General features: G+C 30.7%; 2 protein-coding genes across 4 annotated transcripts; both read right to left on the minus strand.

The window, feature by feature from the left end:
* Window positions 1-2,866: 2,866 nt before the first annotated feature.
* Window positions 2,867-6,214, minus strand: LOC108343328 (probable serine/threonine-protein kinase WNK9). Of its 3 annotated transcripts, none has more exons than XM_052879270.1 (7): window positions 6,028-6,214; window positions 5,906-5,943; window positions 5,499-5,726; window positions 5,081-5,374; window positions 4,775-4,961; window positions 4,243-4,678; window positions 2,867-4,142 (listed from the first exon to the last, which is right to left on the minus strand). In XM_052879270.1, the coding sequence occupies exons 1-7, from the start codon at window positions 6,100-6,102 to the stop codon at window positions 3,064-3,066; spliced, it is 2,337 nt and encodes a 778-aa protein (XP_052735230.1). In that variant the 5' UTR covers window positions 6,103-6,214; the 3' UTR covers window positions 2,867-3,063. The 3 variants fall into 3 exon arrangements, with proteins under 3 accessions (XP_052735230.1, XP_052735228.1, XP_052735229.1); XM_052879268.1 differs by having other exon boundaries at window positions 4,775-4,932; window positions 5,154-5,374; window positions 6,028-6,213; XM_052879269.1 differs by lacking the exons at window positions 5,081-5,374; window positions 5,906-5,943; window positions 6,028-6,214 and having other exon boundaries at window positions 4,775-4,932; window positions 5,499-5,639.
* A 6,633-nt stretch (window positions 6,215-12,847) lies between these two features.
* LOC108341930 (DNA damage-repair/toleration protein DRT102) lies at window positions 12,848-14,236 on the minus strand. Its single transcript, XM_017579616.2, has one exon. The coding sequence runs from the start codon at window positions 13,910-13,912 to the stop codon at window positions 13,004-13,006; it is 909 nt and encodes a 302-aa protein (XP_017435105.1). The 5' UTR covers window positions 13,913-14,236; the 3' UTR covers window positions 12,848-13,003.
* Window positions 14,237-19,610: the final 5,374 nt, after the last annotated feature.

The raw sequence follows: 19,610 nt of genomic DNA on the forward strand, positions 1-19,610 counted from the left end.
TATCTTTTAAAGTGATTGTTGAAAAGTAATAATAATTATAAATGTCAATTATTGAATGAGAAACAACGCGTTCTGATTGAATTCAGTAAAATGAATAGCATACATAAAATCATAAATAAAACATACTAAAGAATAACACTAATTAATGTCAGTGAAAACAAACCGTATATTTGTATTTCAGTAATTTTTCCTTACACTTTGATGATTTTTGTAATTTTCTTTTTTTTTTGTCATGACCTTCATATGATTTTGACTAATATTATCAGTCAGTCAACGTCCTATTATGTTCTGCCTTGTGATAATTGAATACATTCCATTGAATTGTTGGAGTTTTCCCACATGAGTCAAAAGTTGCAGGGTCAAAGAAAATATAATAGTATAAAAGAAAGAAGGAAATTATAATATTTTACAAATTAATATTAGAAACTTTTAATTCTTCATAGTTAAATCTTGAGTTGTGATTTTTTATTTCTCAAAATGTTTTAGTAGAGAAAAATTTCAGAGAAAAAATATTTTTAAATGTAAATAGTAAATTACTTACTCTATTCCTTTTAAAGTGGTGGGATATTTTATCTTTTGATTTCTATTTATCTATTATTTTAATTATTTTTTCAATTATACCTTTTTTTCCACCTAAATTGAAAATGTGTGTACACATATATAAACATGTAAGTAAATGCTAACTATAATAGATTTATTTTAGATTTACGCTGTGTTCACTTAGGGGTGATTCATTGTTTATGTATTATTGTGAGTGAAGAATAGAGCAGAAAGTCGTGTTCACTTGGAGGGAAATGTGCGGAAGGAATGAAAGAGAATTGCGGGATTCACTGCTTTTGAGTTACCCGCTAAGCAAGCAAGATTTGAAAGGATGACAATTCAAAAATCTGATGTGCCCTCTACATTTTGCTAATTCCACTTTCAATTTTACATCTTTAATATAATTGATTCTAACTAATAAGCATTGATTCCAAGCATTATAAATTCATAAAAGAAGTTGGCTACACTGTGCACTCACGAGTTTACTAAGTTACTGAAGTGAAAGTTGCAGAGAGATTCCTGAGTCTGATGAGCTTACTTTAATAACTAGGGGTATTTTGGTAATTTTTACTTTCTACCAATTAAACATATTTTTTAAATCTGTCACATCAATTAAATCCTACGCTAATTTTCACAAACTTTACTTCCAAATCCACTCAAATAAACAACAAAAAATTTACCCTCAAATCTCCTCAAATTCATTCAATCACTCTCTCCCAAATTATCTCCTCCAAATACCCTCAAGTGAACAAAGCTTTAGGAAAAAAAAAGTGTTTCCCGTATAAGTCAAAAAGCATATTGTTTCTAATCTTACCCCCAAAAGAAAAATATTTATTATTAATATTTTAATTCTTAAACTAATAGGGAAACCAATAAAGTAATGTAACTATTAATTGATTTTAAAATTTGTAAGAAATATTATTTAATTATGCAAATTAGTAATGATCAAGCTAATCTTCAAAAAATTGAAAATTTCAATAGAAAATTTCAATATGAATGAGGTTACTTGATAAAAATAATCTCTGATATTTAACATTTTATCTAGTTGTATAATGTTTACATGTGATGGGAACAATTTGTATAGCGAAGAGAGTGTTTGTAATCTCTACCAAATCCAATAATTGGTTGAATTAGTGACGAAGATGCTATAAATATGATTAGTCTCTAATTAGTAAATTTGAAAACACGACAAGACAAAAAAAAAATTAGAGCATTTCAAACGAGAGTTATCTTACAAGATTTTTTATTAATAATTTTTTTAATCAGGATCATGCAAATATAAATTTCTTGAAAGGTATATATATATATATATATATATATATATATATATATATATATATATATATATATATATATATATATATAATGCAATAATTTCGAGGGAAAAAAACTAAATTGCTAAAACAACACAGCTTTAGAACAGATAAAGTACTATAATCTAACGGAAATTTTAAAATATATTACAATTATAAACAAATTGAATGTTTTCAACTAAAATAACTTTTTTAATAGGATGAGTTAATTACAAATATTTTGCATTTAGAAACGAAAGGAATACTCCAACAGCTATAATTAGGTTTTATTAATGAACTAAGTCTGTGCAGAATCTTTGTATGGGTATGTATGATAACTTTATTTCATTGGTGTTAATTCTCTATCATCACTGTAACATTTTCTTAAGAAAAAAAAGAAGAAAACGATCCAAATAGAAAAACTAAAAAACAATTTATTGAGTTGAATTAATTGTTATACTTTTCAAAGCAGAGTGCATAAAGAAATGGCAAAGAAAAAAGTTCAGAAACCATCCCATTGGCCAACCACAGTGGGAACTCACACGCCAAACAGTATGAACAAACCAAACTCGAGAAAAAAAGTAACAAATAATTGATTGCAATGTCATTTGTCAATGTCCCTTTAGTCCCTTCAACTCCATGCACATGAAAAATCAATCACGTTTCTCACTTCAAATACTAATTTTTGACAGATGTGTATATAACACAGGGAAATGAGAGTAATTACAAAGAAACAGCTAATACTTAGTTTATCTACTTGGAATTTAGAGCTTCAGTTTGGGTTGGATTGAAAGGTATTAGTATGGAATAAGTTTGATGTTTAGGAATGAACCAAATAAAGGGTAATTGACTAACAAATTGACAGTCACCAATTTGGGTTGAATTTCTACGCGCATTTAAGTTGAATTTGCACACTCAATTATTGTAGTCGTATATAGAAAAACAGAATACAAGCGATTCTAGTAATTGTTTCTATTAAACGACTTCACAGAAGTGCATAGACTTGAGAAATTGCTATTAAACTCAGTATCCCCTCACCCAAAAAATCTGTCATGTTCTGAATATACGACACTGTGATGCATATTGACAAGTTTGTGTAAGAAAATGTTTTTGTATCTATGTGGGGAAATTGAAATTCCAAGAAAGGAAAAAGTGGGGGTGTTGCAATCATATAGCCTCTAGAATTGTATGTACATAATGCACAAAAGAATTCAAGGACTGTGTCATAGAATTATATATCCACAGCATCAACGGGAAGGGAAACTGTTCTGTATGGAGTGTCTCGAAGTGACCCTGTGTAAAAACTCTTGGCAGTAGCCCTAATAATACCTTCTTTGTGAGAACACATCACCTCACAATTTTGGAGACTTTGGATGTCCAAATTGGAGTGGCTCTTTTGGATTAGAGAACGGTAACTGGAATCATAATCCCAGAAATTACAGAGGGGTTTCAAGTGAATTCCATTTTTCACTCCGTTTACTGTTTCTGTCAATGGTAGCACAATGCCTTGTTCTGTTTTGTGGACTTTGTTACTAGAATGTGAAGAAGATTTGGCTGCTGCACCAAACCTTTTATCCCTGAGATCCCTTGACTCCATTTGGAGTTTTGCTTTGAGCCATCTCAGTTCTTGTTGAACCTCTATCTCATATTCACTCCCTGAACCAGGACATAACAAACTGATAGTAGACAAATAATTCCCAGATAAACTTGGTGGGGGGTTTCCTGGATCATGTGCAAACTTGTTTTCCAAAACACCCTTTCCTTTGTCTTCTGCCAATACTGATTTATCTAGCTGTTCATATTGCTCATCAGAATGGCTTTGATCAGACTCTACTGAACTCAGTTCACAACTTTCTTGATGATTCCATAGCTCCTGATAGTGCTGGCTCTCCGGTTGGTTTGATTCAATAGATGTGACTGTGTCCCCTCTAACATGATTGTCATACTCAGATGGGAATGTTATCTCCTCGAACCGGCCATGCATCGAAGTACAACCATGCCTACAGCATTGAGGAAGCTGAGAGTTCTTTCCAACTTGATTATGTGAATGAAAATCCATAATACTCCCACCAGAAGCATCATTAGACACACAATTGTGACAAAAGAAATTGTTTACAAAATGGTTAGGTTCTTCAATTCCTGGTCCTGGTTTCCATTCAGGTACCAAGGAAGCAATTTCCCCATCTATCATATCAGCTATGCTGGTAACATCCTGATCAGTAATGTCAAGTTCTGCTACCATTTCAGTTGCTACACTTAATGCTGTGTCCATCTCTATGTCAAATGGGAAATAAATATTTCGAATATGTCCTGCCATACAAATAAATCAAATTATCAAACTTAAATTCCATCCTAATATATACAAGTTATATGGGATGAAGTACCAAAACAATAGAGGCAACATTCCAACCTTCTTTGTCTGCAATTCTTAATCTCAAGAAAATTCCACCATCATCTTTCTTCTTTCCCTTGATGCTTATGTCAACATCTTCTTCGGACGCTTCATCATCATCACGGCACTTGAAAAGTTCAATTCCATTAGGTTCAATCTCAACCGGATGAGAAATCCAGTCTCCTTCATATTCAAAGCAATTTGAGTGTTCAGTACTCATGTTACTATAGCTTCGGTGAAGATTAAAAAATGGCTGATGGATAATAGGACCCTTGCCATCAAATGCTCCACTCTCCACAGGCCCCAAATCATACTCATAATCATCAATCTGAAGAAAAGGATCATCTAGAAGCTCCCTTGCAGAGAGCCTTAGAGACACTGTTGCCAGACATTTCTCAACAAATTCTCGCACTTCTGGATCTTTCACTTTATACAAGGCTTCTGGTTTCTTCCCCTGGAAATGTAAAATTCCGTTTATAGCTTGCCACTCCTGAAAAAATCACTTATTTAAAGAGAGAGAGAGAGAGACAAAGAGAGAAAGTAATCTTACAGAAATAACTTTCTTGTAGATTTGCGCTGGATGACTACATTCACTATAAGGATATTCAAATGTAACCATTTCTAACACACACATCCCAAAGGAATATATGTCAACTAATTCGTTATAGGATTCTTCATAAACTTCTGGTGCCATGAATTCAGGCGTTCCTGTGGAAATACAGAAGTGACAGATAAAACTCTAATTAGCACTGCTGATCCTAAATCATCCCCTAATTACCTTAACAACACCAGCCAAAAATCACACGCTTTTATATGTTACTTCCATTTTTCAAAAGGTAGCATCCATGAACTGAACTAATCGCAACCGGAGTTAGAATTGGTCAGGTTTTTCTTGTTAGGTTCTTTTATATGACATGAAATAGACATACCTACACAATGAGCAGCATGAGACTTGCGCAGAATTGCTGCCAACCCAAGATCCCCAATCTTAACTTCCCCTTGGTTTCCATTCACAAAAATATTATCACATTTTAGATCTCTATGGATCACAGGTGGATCATGGCTATGAAGATAGTGAAGCCCTCTCAGGATCTGTCTACACCAATGCTTCACAGCCCTAATGTTAACTCTTTTGTGCTTTTGTCTATACCTATCGTGATGATTAAAATAAATAAAACAATAATACAAGTTCTCAAAAAGCACAAAAAGGTTAAGGATCATATATACATGTAATGTAGAGGAGGAGTAGAAGATTGAAAATAGAGGGAACTCACTGCCTAAGGGTGCCAGAAGTGAACATTTCAGTCACAAAGTTGATATTCCTATTAGCAGTATCAACCCAAGACGTGTAAAACTTCATTATGTTTTTGTGCTTCAGCGTTTTGAGAAGATGAATTTCACAGTAAAGCCTCTCGAGATCTTCGGGACTCTGCAGAAAATCATACAACTTGACTTGGTTCCAAGCAACTTCAATCCCTTGATACTCATCAAATGCTCTATACCTGAATCAATGGAAATCCAAAATAAATGAACAAAATTTCAAATGCCCAGTTCAACAAAAAGCCAGAGAAAAATCCAAGAGGATCCTCAGAACTGGACCAAACCAAACAACACCCAAAAAATTGGGAATTTGCGAAAGATAAGAAATGGGAGCAAAAGGGTTTGGCTGAAATATTCATACACTGTCTTGGAAGCTCCTTTGCCGAGGATTTCATTGTACTGCAACCAAAGAAAAAACATGATGAAAAAGTGAAGGGATAATAAGAGAAATAGAGAGAAAAAAGAGAAGAAAGAGTGTATTACTCTGCCGTATCTGCCAGTTGGATCAACTTCGACGAACTCCGAAAAGGCAGAGGAATCTGTTTGAAGTTCATTCATTTCTTATTCTTTATGATTTTCTCTAATTTTCTTTCTCTCTTATCATCACATTTCTTCCCCTTCTTCCACACCGGAGACTCAAAACAATATTTTTACCAGTTTATCTCTCTACCAACCTATAATAAAAATAACATATTTATTAACTTTAACATGCATTTTCTTTATTCTTTTAATACAACCATAATATATAACAATATATACAATAACAATAAAAAAATATATAACAAAAATAAACTACTCCATTACTAAAAACAACTCTAAACATACTAATTAATGTTCATGCATTTACATTACAGTTACAATTTCTTTTTCACATAGTGTACATTTAATAAAAAAAAATAAGGTACACATTTTTTTAATAATAATAATAATAATTATTATTATTATTATTATTATTATTATTATTGAGGAGAGAGACATGACAGGAGAGAAACTACAGAGTACCATTTGTTTGACGGTTTAGATTATGGAGCCACCCACCACGACATGACATTATAAAATAAATAGCTTTTTCTTTTCTTTTTCTCTAAAATCCACGTCTATAAGATTTAACTTTATTTGACCCAACATTATTTTCTCAATTATAAAGTTTTTTTTATCAAATACTGCACGTAATTATGTGTTTAAGATTTTAATTATCATTTAAGATATAGTTCGAATTTTTTATTCTTTCCTGACAATACGTAATTAGGACTTCTTTTCATAAAAAGTACCAGTTATGGAGTTTCTTTTATTTAATCTATTCCCTAAAAGATAAAGTCAAAATAACGTTTTGAAAAAGAGATATTCTTTAAGCAACTGATAAATTGAAATAAATTTATTTGCTCAATCGTTTATAATTAAAGGAAATATTTATGTTAATTACAGCTATTTTTCCATGTACACAACAACAAAAAAGCCAAAAACAAATATTATTCTTGTACTTTTATGTTTATCTTTTTTATTATATTATTCGTCACATTTTCTTTTACTAATAGAGTTGGGTGTAATAAAAAGACTGACGTTTCATGATTTAATAAACTAAGGTTTAAAATTTTACTGGATAAAGTGTGTACGTTTGAACTGTTATTCAAATAATATTATATATTTTTGAAAGAAATATAATAAAATGTAATTACATTTTTTTCTTAGAAAAATATTCAATTTTACGATTTAAATTTTACTTTTTCTCTAAAATCAATTTACGAAATGAGTTTTAGAAAGAAAAAAAAAGGGAAAAAAAAAATATAACTAATCGAACGGCCAAAAGAATAAGAATGTGCTTGACAGTTTGACATTTCTCTTTGAGAATGAAAAGTCACAAGCAAAACTGATAATAATTGCTGATAATGTTTTCACCCTTTCGGCCTAGTGCCATTTATTCAATCACAATAACTTAAATAACACATTTAAACAATAATTAATCCTCAATTTGTTTTTTTTGCTGAAGATGGAATACACGTATCAGAGTGAATGTGAAAGAAAAAAAATTGAGAAAAAAAAACAAGTAAAAATAAATGCCGTTAAATAAAAAAAACAATAAAACAATTATTTATTTCCCATAAAAGATTAACAGACTACAATTAAAGGGACTTTTGTGAAAAGGCTATGGAAGTGTCATCAGCAGCGTACTAAATGGACCTGGTTTCAACTTACAAAAATTATATATATATATATATGGACCTGGTTTCTCCTTACAAAAATTATATATATATATATATATAAAGTTATAATATTTTAAATTTTAAGTATTATAAAGAAATCATAAAAAATATATTATTTGTATTGAACATGTTGTAATTCAGTAATTATGCAATCCAAATAAATAGTATAATGACTGTAGGAATAGAAAAGTGAAAGATAAGATGGTAACAAGTATGATTAGGTCGTAATTATGATTTCATTAATTTCAAACCTGTCTTAAAACATAAATAAAAATAAAGGTAAAAATGGAAGTTATTACATTTATTATGAATTTAATACTTTAATATGATCCTATTCAAACAGCATACAACGAAGAACTTTATATCATAACGTACAAAAATACTTAAACTAATTTGAAGAAATATATGAAGGAGTATTTTATGAAGATCTCACTCCAAACATTATTAATATTAAATTATATTATGAGTGATATTGTTGTTATGATTTCGTTGAATAAGTTGTGTGATGAGATTAGTTTATGAGAAGGCAAAGAGTAGGAAGTAATAGTGTGAAAATGTGGCAATTTCGTATAAATCAAAGACTAACAACAGAAACAAAAGGTTTTGTGTTTTGTTTGGGTGAAGGAAGAAGATCGAAATGTAAAATTAATATGTTGCGGTGTGTTTGGAGGTTGGGGTACATTGATAAGAAGGCACAGCACTTGCACACAGTTGTTGGAATTCTATACTATAATTTTAGGAAATTCATGTGCCAGACTAAATTTTAAATTAAATCAAAGTTAATAAATTAAAAAAACTCATAATTTATTCTCTTCAACTTTTAAATTAGAAGTGAGTCAGATTTTTAGAAAATAAATTTTGATTCTAATTATAAAATCAGTATATAAAATAAAGTTTACATTCTTATATATTTATAGATTGATTTTATATTAAGTTAATCCGAAACTTGTAATAGATTAAAGAGTATATATTTTGAGCATACAGGTAGTTCAACAGTAAACCAAAAAAAACTTAAATAATTCAATAAATTTTGATATATAAATTATAATTCATTATTTTAATATCATATTAAAAAATAAAAATAAAATTTAACTCAATTTTATAAAATCAATTTATATATATATATATATATATATACTATAAATTAACATTATTTCTATTTAATACGAAATTTATTATCCAAATTCGAATATTTTTTTTAATTTTCTTAAAAAACCGATATGGTAAAAATAATAGAATAAGAAAATCAACGTTGAGACAGTCGTGATAAAGAAACCTTCTCTTTCAGAAAGATCCCTATAAGAATGTTCAATATCGTATTGCTTTTTCTTTTTGTGTTGTTATTTGTTAAGGCGCTTCTCCTCAAAGGGTGGATACGGGTTAAAAAAAGTTAAACATGATATGAATTATGCTTTTTCATTTTTTGCGTTTAGAAGAAGTGATTTTTCTTTTAACTTGGGTAATTAAAGCGAAGAGGAGATGGATGTGGTGCAATAGTCCAAGACCGTGTTTGGAAAAAAGTACGTAGAAGAAATGAAAAGCCTATGAAAATGAAATTAAATACGGAAAGTGTACTCCCAAAAGATGTGCTTTACAAGTCAGCCAAAGTGTCCAAACACGCCCCCACTTTCCATCAACTCACTCCCACCAAACTTATCTCATTTATATCTCATCAATGTACTTTAATTTTTATTTTTCAAACCCACATGCTATTATCTTTTACTTATAATTACACCAAACCTATCTTTACATAAACTACTTCATTCAAAAATTAGTTTATTTCTAAAAACACATTACTATATACTTATAAATTTAGTTTTCCGTTACATTATTAATAGAAGTTGAATATTTCTATTTATTTTATAAAAAGTTATATTTCCTTTTCTCCACTTCTAATTTTTTTTAGGATGATTTTTTTTTTTATTAAAATGAGTATAGGATAACCAATCAAAAAACTTTTTAATAATATAAGTAATAGGACCTGATATATATTAATAGAAGTTTTCTGATTGGTTATTCTATACTCGTTTTAATAAAAAAAATTTATCATCATCTCATATTCATATATATCAGGTTATTCCTACCTTTACTCAACGACAAATATTTATATTTATAAACATAATATTATCAAATATTTAACATTAAAAGATGTATTATTTTTCTTCGTCATCAAGAATTTAAAAAAGAAATTATACCTATAATGATATGCATTTCAAATTAAAGTGAAATCAAATTTCAAGAAACCAAAACATTTATTTTATTAAATTTATAGAGATAATGAAACAAAATTGTTAAAATTTAAAAATATTTTTAAAATAAATGCAAAGAAAAAACATATAGTCAATTTAAAAGTATTTTAAATATCTTTTTACTCTCATATTTTTTAAATTCTAATGAAATATTTTTTTTACAAACCAGTAAAAGTTACACTGCGCTATTTGAAAAAAATCACAGGAAGAATAAATATTGAACCAATAATAACTGAAATTTAACATAATTTTTTTATCTTTTAAATATTTATATATGTTGGACAGTCATAAATAAGATTCAAGACAATATAATTAAATTAAATTATTGTATTATAATAAATGATTTTTTTATACTATTGTAATGATAAAATTATACCATGATAATTAAAATATATTAAAGTAAAGACTAAAAATACATTTTAAAATGTTGCGTTGTTTTGACCAGTTTGAATTTGGAAAGTTCTTTCGGAAAGGAAGTGGAGAGTGCATTTAAAGCACGCAAGAGGTACAAATGTACGTTAGGTTTTCTCCACTCCAAAACCATGCACACATGGTAATTCCCTGTTTGGCCCTCCCAATTGCAAAAAGCCAAACAAAAAAGAAAGCTTTAGGCATCTATCTAATTTTAACGATTGCGACAAGAGAAAAACTGAACCACCTAAGATCGCTTTTAATATTTCCGGAACATCTCATTTATTCGGTGCTTTCGATTGTGGAACGCTCATTTCGCATCACGTTTCCCCATTTTTTCTCCAAAACTTTTCCTTCTGCCAGTGCCTACCTTTTTAATCATTATTATTATTATTGGGCTAAAGATAAGGATGCAACTTTTCTTTTTTCTTTTTTATGGATATGATCTTTGAGACTTAGTGCACTTCTTTATTCCACATACAAACATCTCCCTTTTTAGTATTCAACTCAACTATCGTCTTTTAATAACTGATGATGCAACATGTATCGGATCTATCGAGAGGAAGTTTTTGTGTAGATTACATAAATATCAATAATATTGAAATCAATTATATAAAAGATCATCGATATCACTTTTTATTCAAAATATTAAGACAATAAATTAATAAATATTTTATTTTTATATACTACTTTACTTCTCATTTTTATCCAATAATAAAACTTAGATTCACTTAAATTTCCAACATCATTATCTTTTCCTACAAAGTCCTCTTCAATTCAAACATCTCCACCAATATGTTACAACTTCTAGAAGTAAGTACTCGGTACCTCTGTGTACCATCAAACCTTCTTTAATCCTTCAAAAGTTATACAAGAAAAAGATAAACAAAGAACGATTCTGCCACCAGACATTATCTATTACTATAAACTTATAAAGTTTTATCTGAAAATGGCTCCAACTACAGTATAGATATTGTTTATTGGACTCTTGTTGGGGAGTCTGTTACATTGGAGTATTAAAAATGGGAAATGCTGTAAGTGTTTCAGAAAAACTTCCAGAGAAAGATATTATTGAGAACGAAATCAATCAAAAGTATTGAGATACAGCGAAAGCAAATAATATATACAAAGGGGAAATAAAAAACTGTTACAACAGTATCAGAAGAGATCTGTTAAGATCTCTATCAAATGCAGACCAATGTGAGAAATTAATAGGGAATTTCTTCATGCACCTATATACTTTCAAAATTTCAATCATAGCATGTTGAAATTAATAGAAAAGGACGGGGTGAGATTTTTTTGTGTGTGTTTTAATTATGATTTCAAATTGTGTAATGCATATATATTTCAAATTACAGAATTAAAAATATTAATTTTTGTTGTTGTTGTGTAATTTGAAATGTAGATTTGCTTCATGAATTAATGCGTAATGTGAATCTATATTTTGAATTATATAATTTGTAATACATATTTATATTTTGAAATGCAAATTTTGAACATAATAGGACGTGCAAATTGCTTTTTCTAGTATAATCTGAAATGTAAATTTGGAACATGACATACAAATTATTTTTCAGACTGCATAATTCAAATTTTATAATAAGAATTGTAATTTAGAATATAATTTTATATTATATATTGTACAATCTAAAATACAATTTTAGAATATACAAAGTAAAGGTAATATGAGGTGTTGTTTCTTACAAATGATGGAGTCAATGGAGGTGAGCGGCTAAAACTTTTCAATGGAGGCAATGGTAGTACAGGGGCGTGAAGGAAATCTAAAATGAAATTTAGGTTTTAAATCAATTTTTAATAAGGGGTAATTAAGGGATTTTACTTAGACTGTGGGTGTAAGAAGAAAACATGAGGGTGCAGGAAGAAATTCTCCAATTAATCAATGTACAGGATTTGATGTTCAGCTTGTAAGTTCACATATATATCTTGTATTTCAAGGCCGAACTTAACCCATTATTTGTGTGCCTTATTGAAGTATAGTTAGCATTTTAGTTGCACAAGATAAATGCTTTATTTATACAATTAAAATAAAAATAAAAATAATTTTGATATATAAATTATATTAGGTTGAAAAAGCATTTAGTTCCTACAAAAACAAAATTATTTAGTTTAATGTTATACGATTAAATTATCATGTTAGTCCGTTCAAGAAAGCTGTTAGTGTTCATGCTTTTGTAGCTGGTTACTGCATTCTTGGTTCATGGACTATAAATCCTCTCTAGTGAGATAAAATGAACATTTTATACATATAATTGTTGGATGATAATATATTAACACAGAGTTTTTCAATAACATTTTTAATATAATATACTTATCAATTTTTTTATTGAGTTTAAAGTACGTAATTATATCATTATAGTAACAAATAAATAGAACCAATGAAAAAAATAATGAAATTGTTTAGCATACACGGGAGCCAAATTTGGTCTGAAATTTCCGAGATGGTTTATCATGTATTTGATTGAACGATGAAATTGGCGGCATAGGGTTATTGAAAGATGTCATACAAAGATTGAAGAAACAGAGTACAGAGAGGAGCTTATTAAGGAATATGATACAAAGCAGAGGAAATTGAAGAGATTAAGAAACGGTGGAGTTGGTTAAAGTTAAGTCCTTATCGATAGCTTTTTTGGCAGTGTCAAGATCCTCATCGAAGAACATATCCCAATGCCCATCCCACTTGATGAAAAACTCAGTATCCTCGTGGTACTTAACCCTATGCACATCGCCTGCGGGAGTGAACAAGTAATCCCCAACCGTCAGATCGTATCTCTCTTCCTTCGTCAGATTCCAAACGCTCTTCTTCCCTTCCAACACCACCAAGTCGTGCCCGAATGTGTGGTGGTGCGCGGGCTCCACGCTTCCGGCCTTGAACCTCACGAACGCTGACGTCGGAGTCTCCCTCACGATCTTCATCGAACCACCCGGAATCAACTCGATCGGATTCAGTTCCCGGTTCTTCACCAGACAGCACACTGCGCACGTATCGAACGCTCCTCCTTTACCGATCTCCGGCATCTCCACCAGTGAGTGGTCCAGAAACGTCTGGATCTCCCGCGGCCAGGGCTCGCCCTCGTTGGCGGGACACGCGGACTTAAACGGCGTGTTCAGCCACGTGTCCAGGATCTCGATTGCGGCTTCCGGCGTTGTGTACTTGCCGGAAACGGCGAGTACGTTGGAGTTGTTGATGGAGCGGGCGTTGATGGCGTCGGAAGGGGTGAGGCAGGTGGCCGCGTAGACGCCAGGGAATTTGTTGGCGAAGATAGAGACGCCGGCGCCTGTGCCGCAGGCGACGAGGCCGCGGACGGCGGAGGATTGGGAGACTCGGCGACCGACCTCGGCTCCGGCGGAGTAGTAGGAAGAGGTTCCGAGATCCTCGACTTCTATGCTGAGGGAGCGGAGGTGTGCGACGAGGGCGTCTTTGAGAGGAGTTCCGAAATCATCGGCGGCGGCGATGATTTTGGCGGGGCGCGTGGGTTCTGCAGCCATGGGCGATAATCGGATTGAAGGATTCTTCGGTGGAGTTCACTCACTTCACTTGCACACACTCTCAGCTGAGACCCAGGTACAATGAATCTGCCCCCTTATTGCTCTAAGTAATCTAGGATTTCAATAATATCTATCTTTTTCTCTCAATAATGTAGGGCCCATTTGTTTTCTTTTTTCTAAATGCACACCCAAGTTTTTTAATGAGGCCGTGTTCAGAAATTATGCTTTGGTTGATTTGTATGGATTAAGGAAACAGAATAAAAACTGAAGAAAAAGAAAAGTAAAAGTTTGTAATAAACTTATTTTATTGTAATAAAAAATTAAATCAATTAAGTAATATTATAATTTATAAAATTATCTTTAGTCTAATTTTAATGAAAATGACTATAAATTAAAATTGAAAGATTAATTAATAAAACTGGATATATAATATTTAAATTTATTTTGTTAATAACATTTCATGAAATTACATATTTAAAAATAATTAAATTTAATTTAATCAAAATAATAAATATAAAGATTGAATTGAACATAAGATAAAATACTAATATGATATTTATACCAACACATGATACATGCACTTAAGACTATAAATGTAATCGATATTGAGTTGATAGATGAATATTTTTTTAATTAAAAAAAATATGAAAACATATATTGTTTATTGTTATGTTAACTTTTAAAATGACTTTAAAAAAATTTAATAAATTAATACAAAACAGGACTTCATTAAAATACATTAAACAAACTTAATAAAAAAGTAGAAACTAAATTAGCATTTAAATAAAGAAGAATATAAGTCTAAGGAGGACGTATTTTCATCTTAATTAAAATTAATTATTTATTGTTATTGTCAGTAAGTTATATATAGATCCTTTTTTTTTTCTTAGAAGAAGTGAAATATATTATTTTTTCTTAATTTTAATGAAATAATTGTATAGATTTCTGTTGTACTTATTTCTCTCCCTATCTAACCGTGTGTGTGTATATTTGTGAATTTTTTAAAATTTATTATCAAGATTAAGAGTATATGTCTTATTATCGAGAGAAAGTTATGATAAGAGGTGAAATTCGCAATATTTAAGAATGCTCGCATGGATTTTACTCACGAACAATGCATTAAAATTGATTATATACAAAGTATATCTGAATGATTGAAACATTTTAAAAATAGTCGACGCTGAATGGTCTAAAGTTGTAGGCATGTTATTATTGTACACAGCCTAGAATACGTTATGTCACTTTAGGTGGTGAAGGTTTTCAATTGAAATGTGAAGAATTTTCCGGTACCAAAAAGTAATATTTTTAGCAATTGATTACATAACAAGATTAAAAAGTAAAACTTTGATTGAAAAGTGATTTTTATATGTTGATAAGAAGGCGAGGTTGCTTTAATGTTAGAAATGGTGATGTTGCAGATAATCTTCCCCACGCTCATATCATATGTTATAAGAAAGAAAGGGTTACCTCTGTATCTTGTGTGCTGTGTGTAAGGGGAATGAGTTTCTTACTAATTTGAATTCTCTATTAAATTTGTTTGTCTGTATCCTAATGTATGTTCTTGAAATCAAAAGATCAACAGATTTTGATATTATAAAATATATTATTTTTTTAAAATATTAATATTAATATATGTATGGTAAGACTGTTTAATCCGTTGCAAATTAGGTTGATGGTTCAATCAACTACAAATTGGACGGTGTTGTATAAAAGCTGACATAATTACGAACAATATTTCTTGAGGCGTGTAGATTCACTGTTTTTAAGGACTTATACGCGGTATATTGCGCAAGCCTCCCAGGATACAACAGAAACTTTTCAGAATTTCTGAGGATCTCAGAACTAGCAACGATATCTTAAAGAGAGAATAAAATAAACCCAGAATATTTTTAGGAGAAGAAGAAAAGAGAAAAAATGAAACTAAGAGAAGAGAGAATGATTCTGATGATGTGTTTTGGAGTGAAGGAAGTGCTCTATTTATAGAGTTCATGGACCAGGCCCATAACATAAAAAATCTCTTAGAAAATTATTTTTTTAATAAATATTAATGTTGCAAAACAATGGCAACAAGGCACTTTGGAAATATCTTCAAAATCAATCGTTAAAAGCAAACTTGCGGTCCAAGCTCGAGAGAAAACTTCCGCTTTTGATGGCACAACTTTTGCAATATTATATTAAAATAATAACAATCCCCCACATATTGCAAAATATAAGAAACAATGATTGGAAGAAAGAAAAGAAGAAAAATCCTGGGTTTTATAAGATGTAATGCATCAGAGCTGGTATAACAAGCTATATGAACCAGTCATAGATCGAGAAACTTAACACACATTGTAGTTGGTATAGCAAGCTATATGAACCAAAGACACTTGAGTGTGTTAGAGGTTTATCAATCACAGTACACCCCCACAATCTTTGTTGTTATCGTTGTGATGCGCTTAGTAGGTCATGCACGTGCCCGGTATTCATGAATGCTCTAGAGATCATGCTAAGATCTCATGCAAGCGGTCCCACTTGACACTCATACAGGTGATTTTATCAAGTGTATGTTGCAAATCATACGTCATCCATAAGGGATATGAAGATCATTACAAACTTTGCTTAATTACAAAGTTTAACCTCTCAATAGTGCAGTCTCTATCACTTTCACACACCATAGGAATGAACATATTTGATTTAAAATCAAATTAGTGCTATCATAACTAACAAGTGACTTGTTTTTACCCATATGAACCTTATTCATGGGATCTCCAATCACAAAGGTTGGGTTACCATCACTTGTTTGTTTGCTAGTGGCTTAAGTCTCATTCCCCTCGATGTTTCTAAAATCATATTTCTTCCCAAGGATTTTGTCAGAGGATCTCCTAGATTCCGTTATGACTTCACATAGTCAATGGAAATAGTCTCACTCTTTAACAGCTGCTTCACCAAATTGTGTCTCAATTGAATATGTATATTCTTTCCATTGTAATTCTTGTTTTTAGCTATAGCTATTGCCGATTGGCAATCACAGTGTATTGACACCGATGAGGTTGGTTTCATTCCTAGTGGAATGTTTGCTAAGAAGTTTTTCAACCACTCAGCCTCACTACCAGCCATCTTAAGAGCGACAAACTCAGATTCCATTGTTGATCTTGCAATAATTGTTTGTCTGGCTGATCTCCATGTAATCGCACTACCCCCAAGTGTGAATACATAACCGCTAGTGGATTTTGTCTCATCTGAATCAGAGATCCAATTAGCATCACTATACCATTCTAGTACAACGGGAAATCCAATATATTCAATGACATAATCCATTGAACCTCTTAAGTATCTCATAAGTCTGGAAAGTGCATCCCAATGTTCTTGATTTGGACTTTGAGTGTACCTACTAAATCTATCTACTGCATAAGCAATATCAGGTCTAGAAAAGCTCATCAAGTGCAGTAAGCTCCCAATTATCTGGGCATACTGAGGCTGAGATAACGATTCTCCTCTATTTTTCATTAATTTAGAGTTAGCATCATAAAGGGTACTCACGGGTTTGAAATCATAATACCCAAACTTCTTAAGAAGTTTCTCAATGTATTGTTCTTAGGATAATAATATATTATCTCCCTTCCTTATGATTCTAACACCTAAAATTACATTGGCTTTACCCATGTCTTTCATTTCAAAGGTCGATCTTAGAAACAGTTTAGTTCTAGCAACAATCTCATTGCATGTACCAAAAATTAACATGTCATCCACATACAAACATATAATGACACAATCACCATTTTCAAATTTAGAATACTATCAATATCATTAGGTGAAAAGCCAAAATTTATTTTTTTGAGTAATTAAGTAAAATTACCTACACCCCCACAATTTTAAAATATTTTAGATTGGTAAACAAGAAAATACCTGGTTGTGCTTTTCTCTTTGTAGGTAAAATATACGAAAATTTACTCAAGTACCTCATCTTCTTCGTCCTCATCCACGGTCCTTACAAATGCGATCAGAAGCCATAGTTGCTACGAACACCTTGGCAGCCTCCGGTAGTTATGGATTTTGCAAATACCGTCTGAGTTCTGAAAACAAAGTTTTGATCTTCCAGGATTGAGTTGTTGATGTCAGCCATAAGTCCTTAAGATTGTTGTATAAAAGCTGACATAATCACGAACAATATTTCCTGAGGCGTGTAGATTCACTGTCCTTAAGGACTTATCTGCGGTGTATTGCGCAAGCCCTTAGAATACAAAAGGAACTTCTCAGAATTTCTGAGGATCTCAGAACTAGCAAGGATCGAGAATAAAATAAACTTGTAGGAGAAGAAGAAAAGAGAAAAAATGAAACTAAGATAAGAGAGAATGAAAGAAGAATGATTCTGATGATGTGTTTTGGAGTGAAGGAAGTGCTTTATTTATAGAGTTCATGGTTGAGGCCCATAACATACACAATCTCTTAAAAAATTACTTTTTTAATAAATATTAACGTTGCAAAAGGTTGGCAACAAGGCACTTTGAAAATATCTTCAAAAATCGTTAAAAGCAAACTTGCGGTCCAAGCTCGAGAGAAAACTTCTGCTTTTGATGGCACAACTTTTGATATTATAAAATATATTAATTTTTTAAAATATTAATATTAATATAAGTATGGTAAGACTGTTTAATCCGTTGCAAATTAGGTTGATGGTTCATTCAACTACAAATTGGACGATCAGTCTTTATTTTGATCCGCATGAGTTATCGATAGTCATGGAAATTAAATGCTTGATCATAAATCCAAATAAATTAACTGATCGATTTAGAAATAAAAATATAACTATCGACGATTTTGAACTGTAATTAGACTAATATTAATTAGAACTCACTTTAAAACCTATAAATACACAAGGATACCTATAAATACACAAGGATGATATATATTTACCATACTGTTAATATTTAAACTATTAAAGTTGAATTGAATTTAATATAAGAATGTTCTTTTAGGTACTCATGATTCAACAAACAATTACGACAAAAACTTAAAGATAGTTTCAAACCCTACACAACTCATTATATTTTGTACCATTCACCTCAATCCTATATTCCAAAAAAATTATTTTTATTGTCCAAGACAACACTAAAAAAAGCTCCATAAGAAATCTAGTTCTGAGAGTGCAGATAGCTGGATTGGTATAAAATAAAGGAAGGTCTTCTGGACGTGGGAGCCATATATGACGTTTGAATACTTATGAAGAGATTTGATAATATTTTAACGTCATTTATATATTATTTTATTGATATTTATGATTATTATTATTTATTATATAATAATTTTAAACCAATTAATGAAACGTAAATGATATTAAAATATTGTTAAAGTATATTATCTTTCGTGAAGTGTCTAATCCTTCCTAAGGGTGACCTAAGCAATTGACAATATCAATATATATTCAATCACACTTATTTAATACACTGTTTTGATAAATAATCAACGGCCGTCATATTAATCACACTCTATTCTAAAAAAATTACTATAAATGTTTTGAAGTTAGGAAATAAGTTTTTAATTCTGATATCCATGATGAAAAAGAAACATGGGTGACTAAGATGGTTATTTAATTTTATGTCAATCAAATGGCGCAATATAATGCAGTTTAATGGCATGAAAGTGAAATCATGAAATCCTTAAACTAAGATATGACATAAAAAAAACCATTGGAGATATTTCTGAGTAAAATTGCTGA

Source organism: Vigna angularis, chromosome 6, assembly GCF_016808095.1.
Source record: "Vigna angularis cultivar LongXiaoDou No.4 chromosome 6, ASM1680809v1, whole genome shotgun sequence".
Taxonomy (NCBI): Eukaryota; Viridiplantae; Streptophyta; class Magnoliopsida; order Fabales; family Fabaceae; genus Vigna; species Vigna angularis.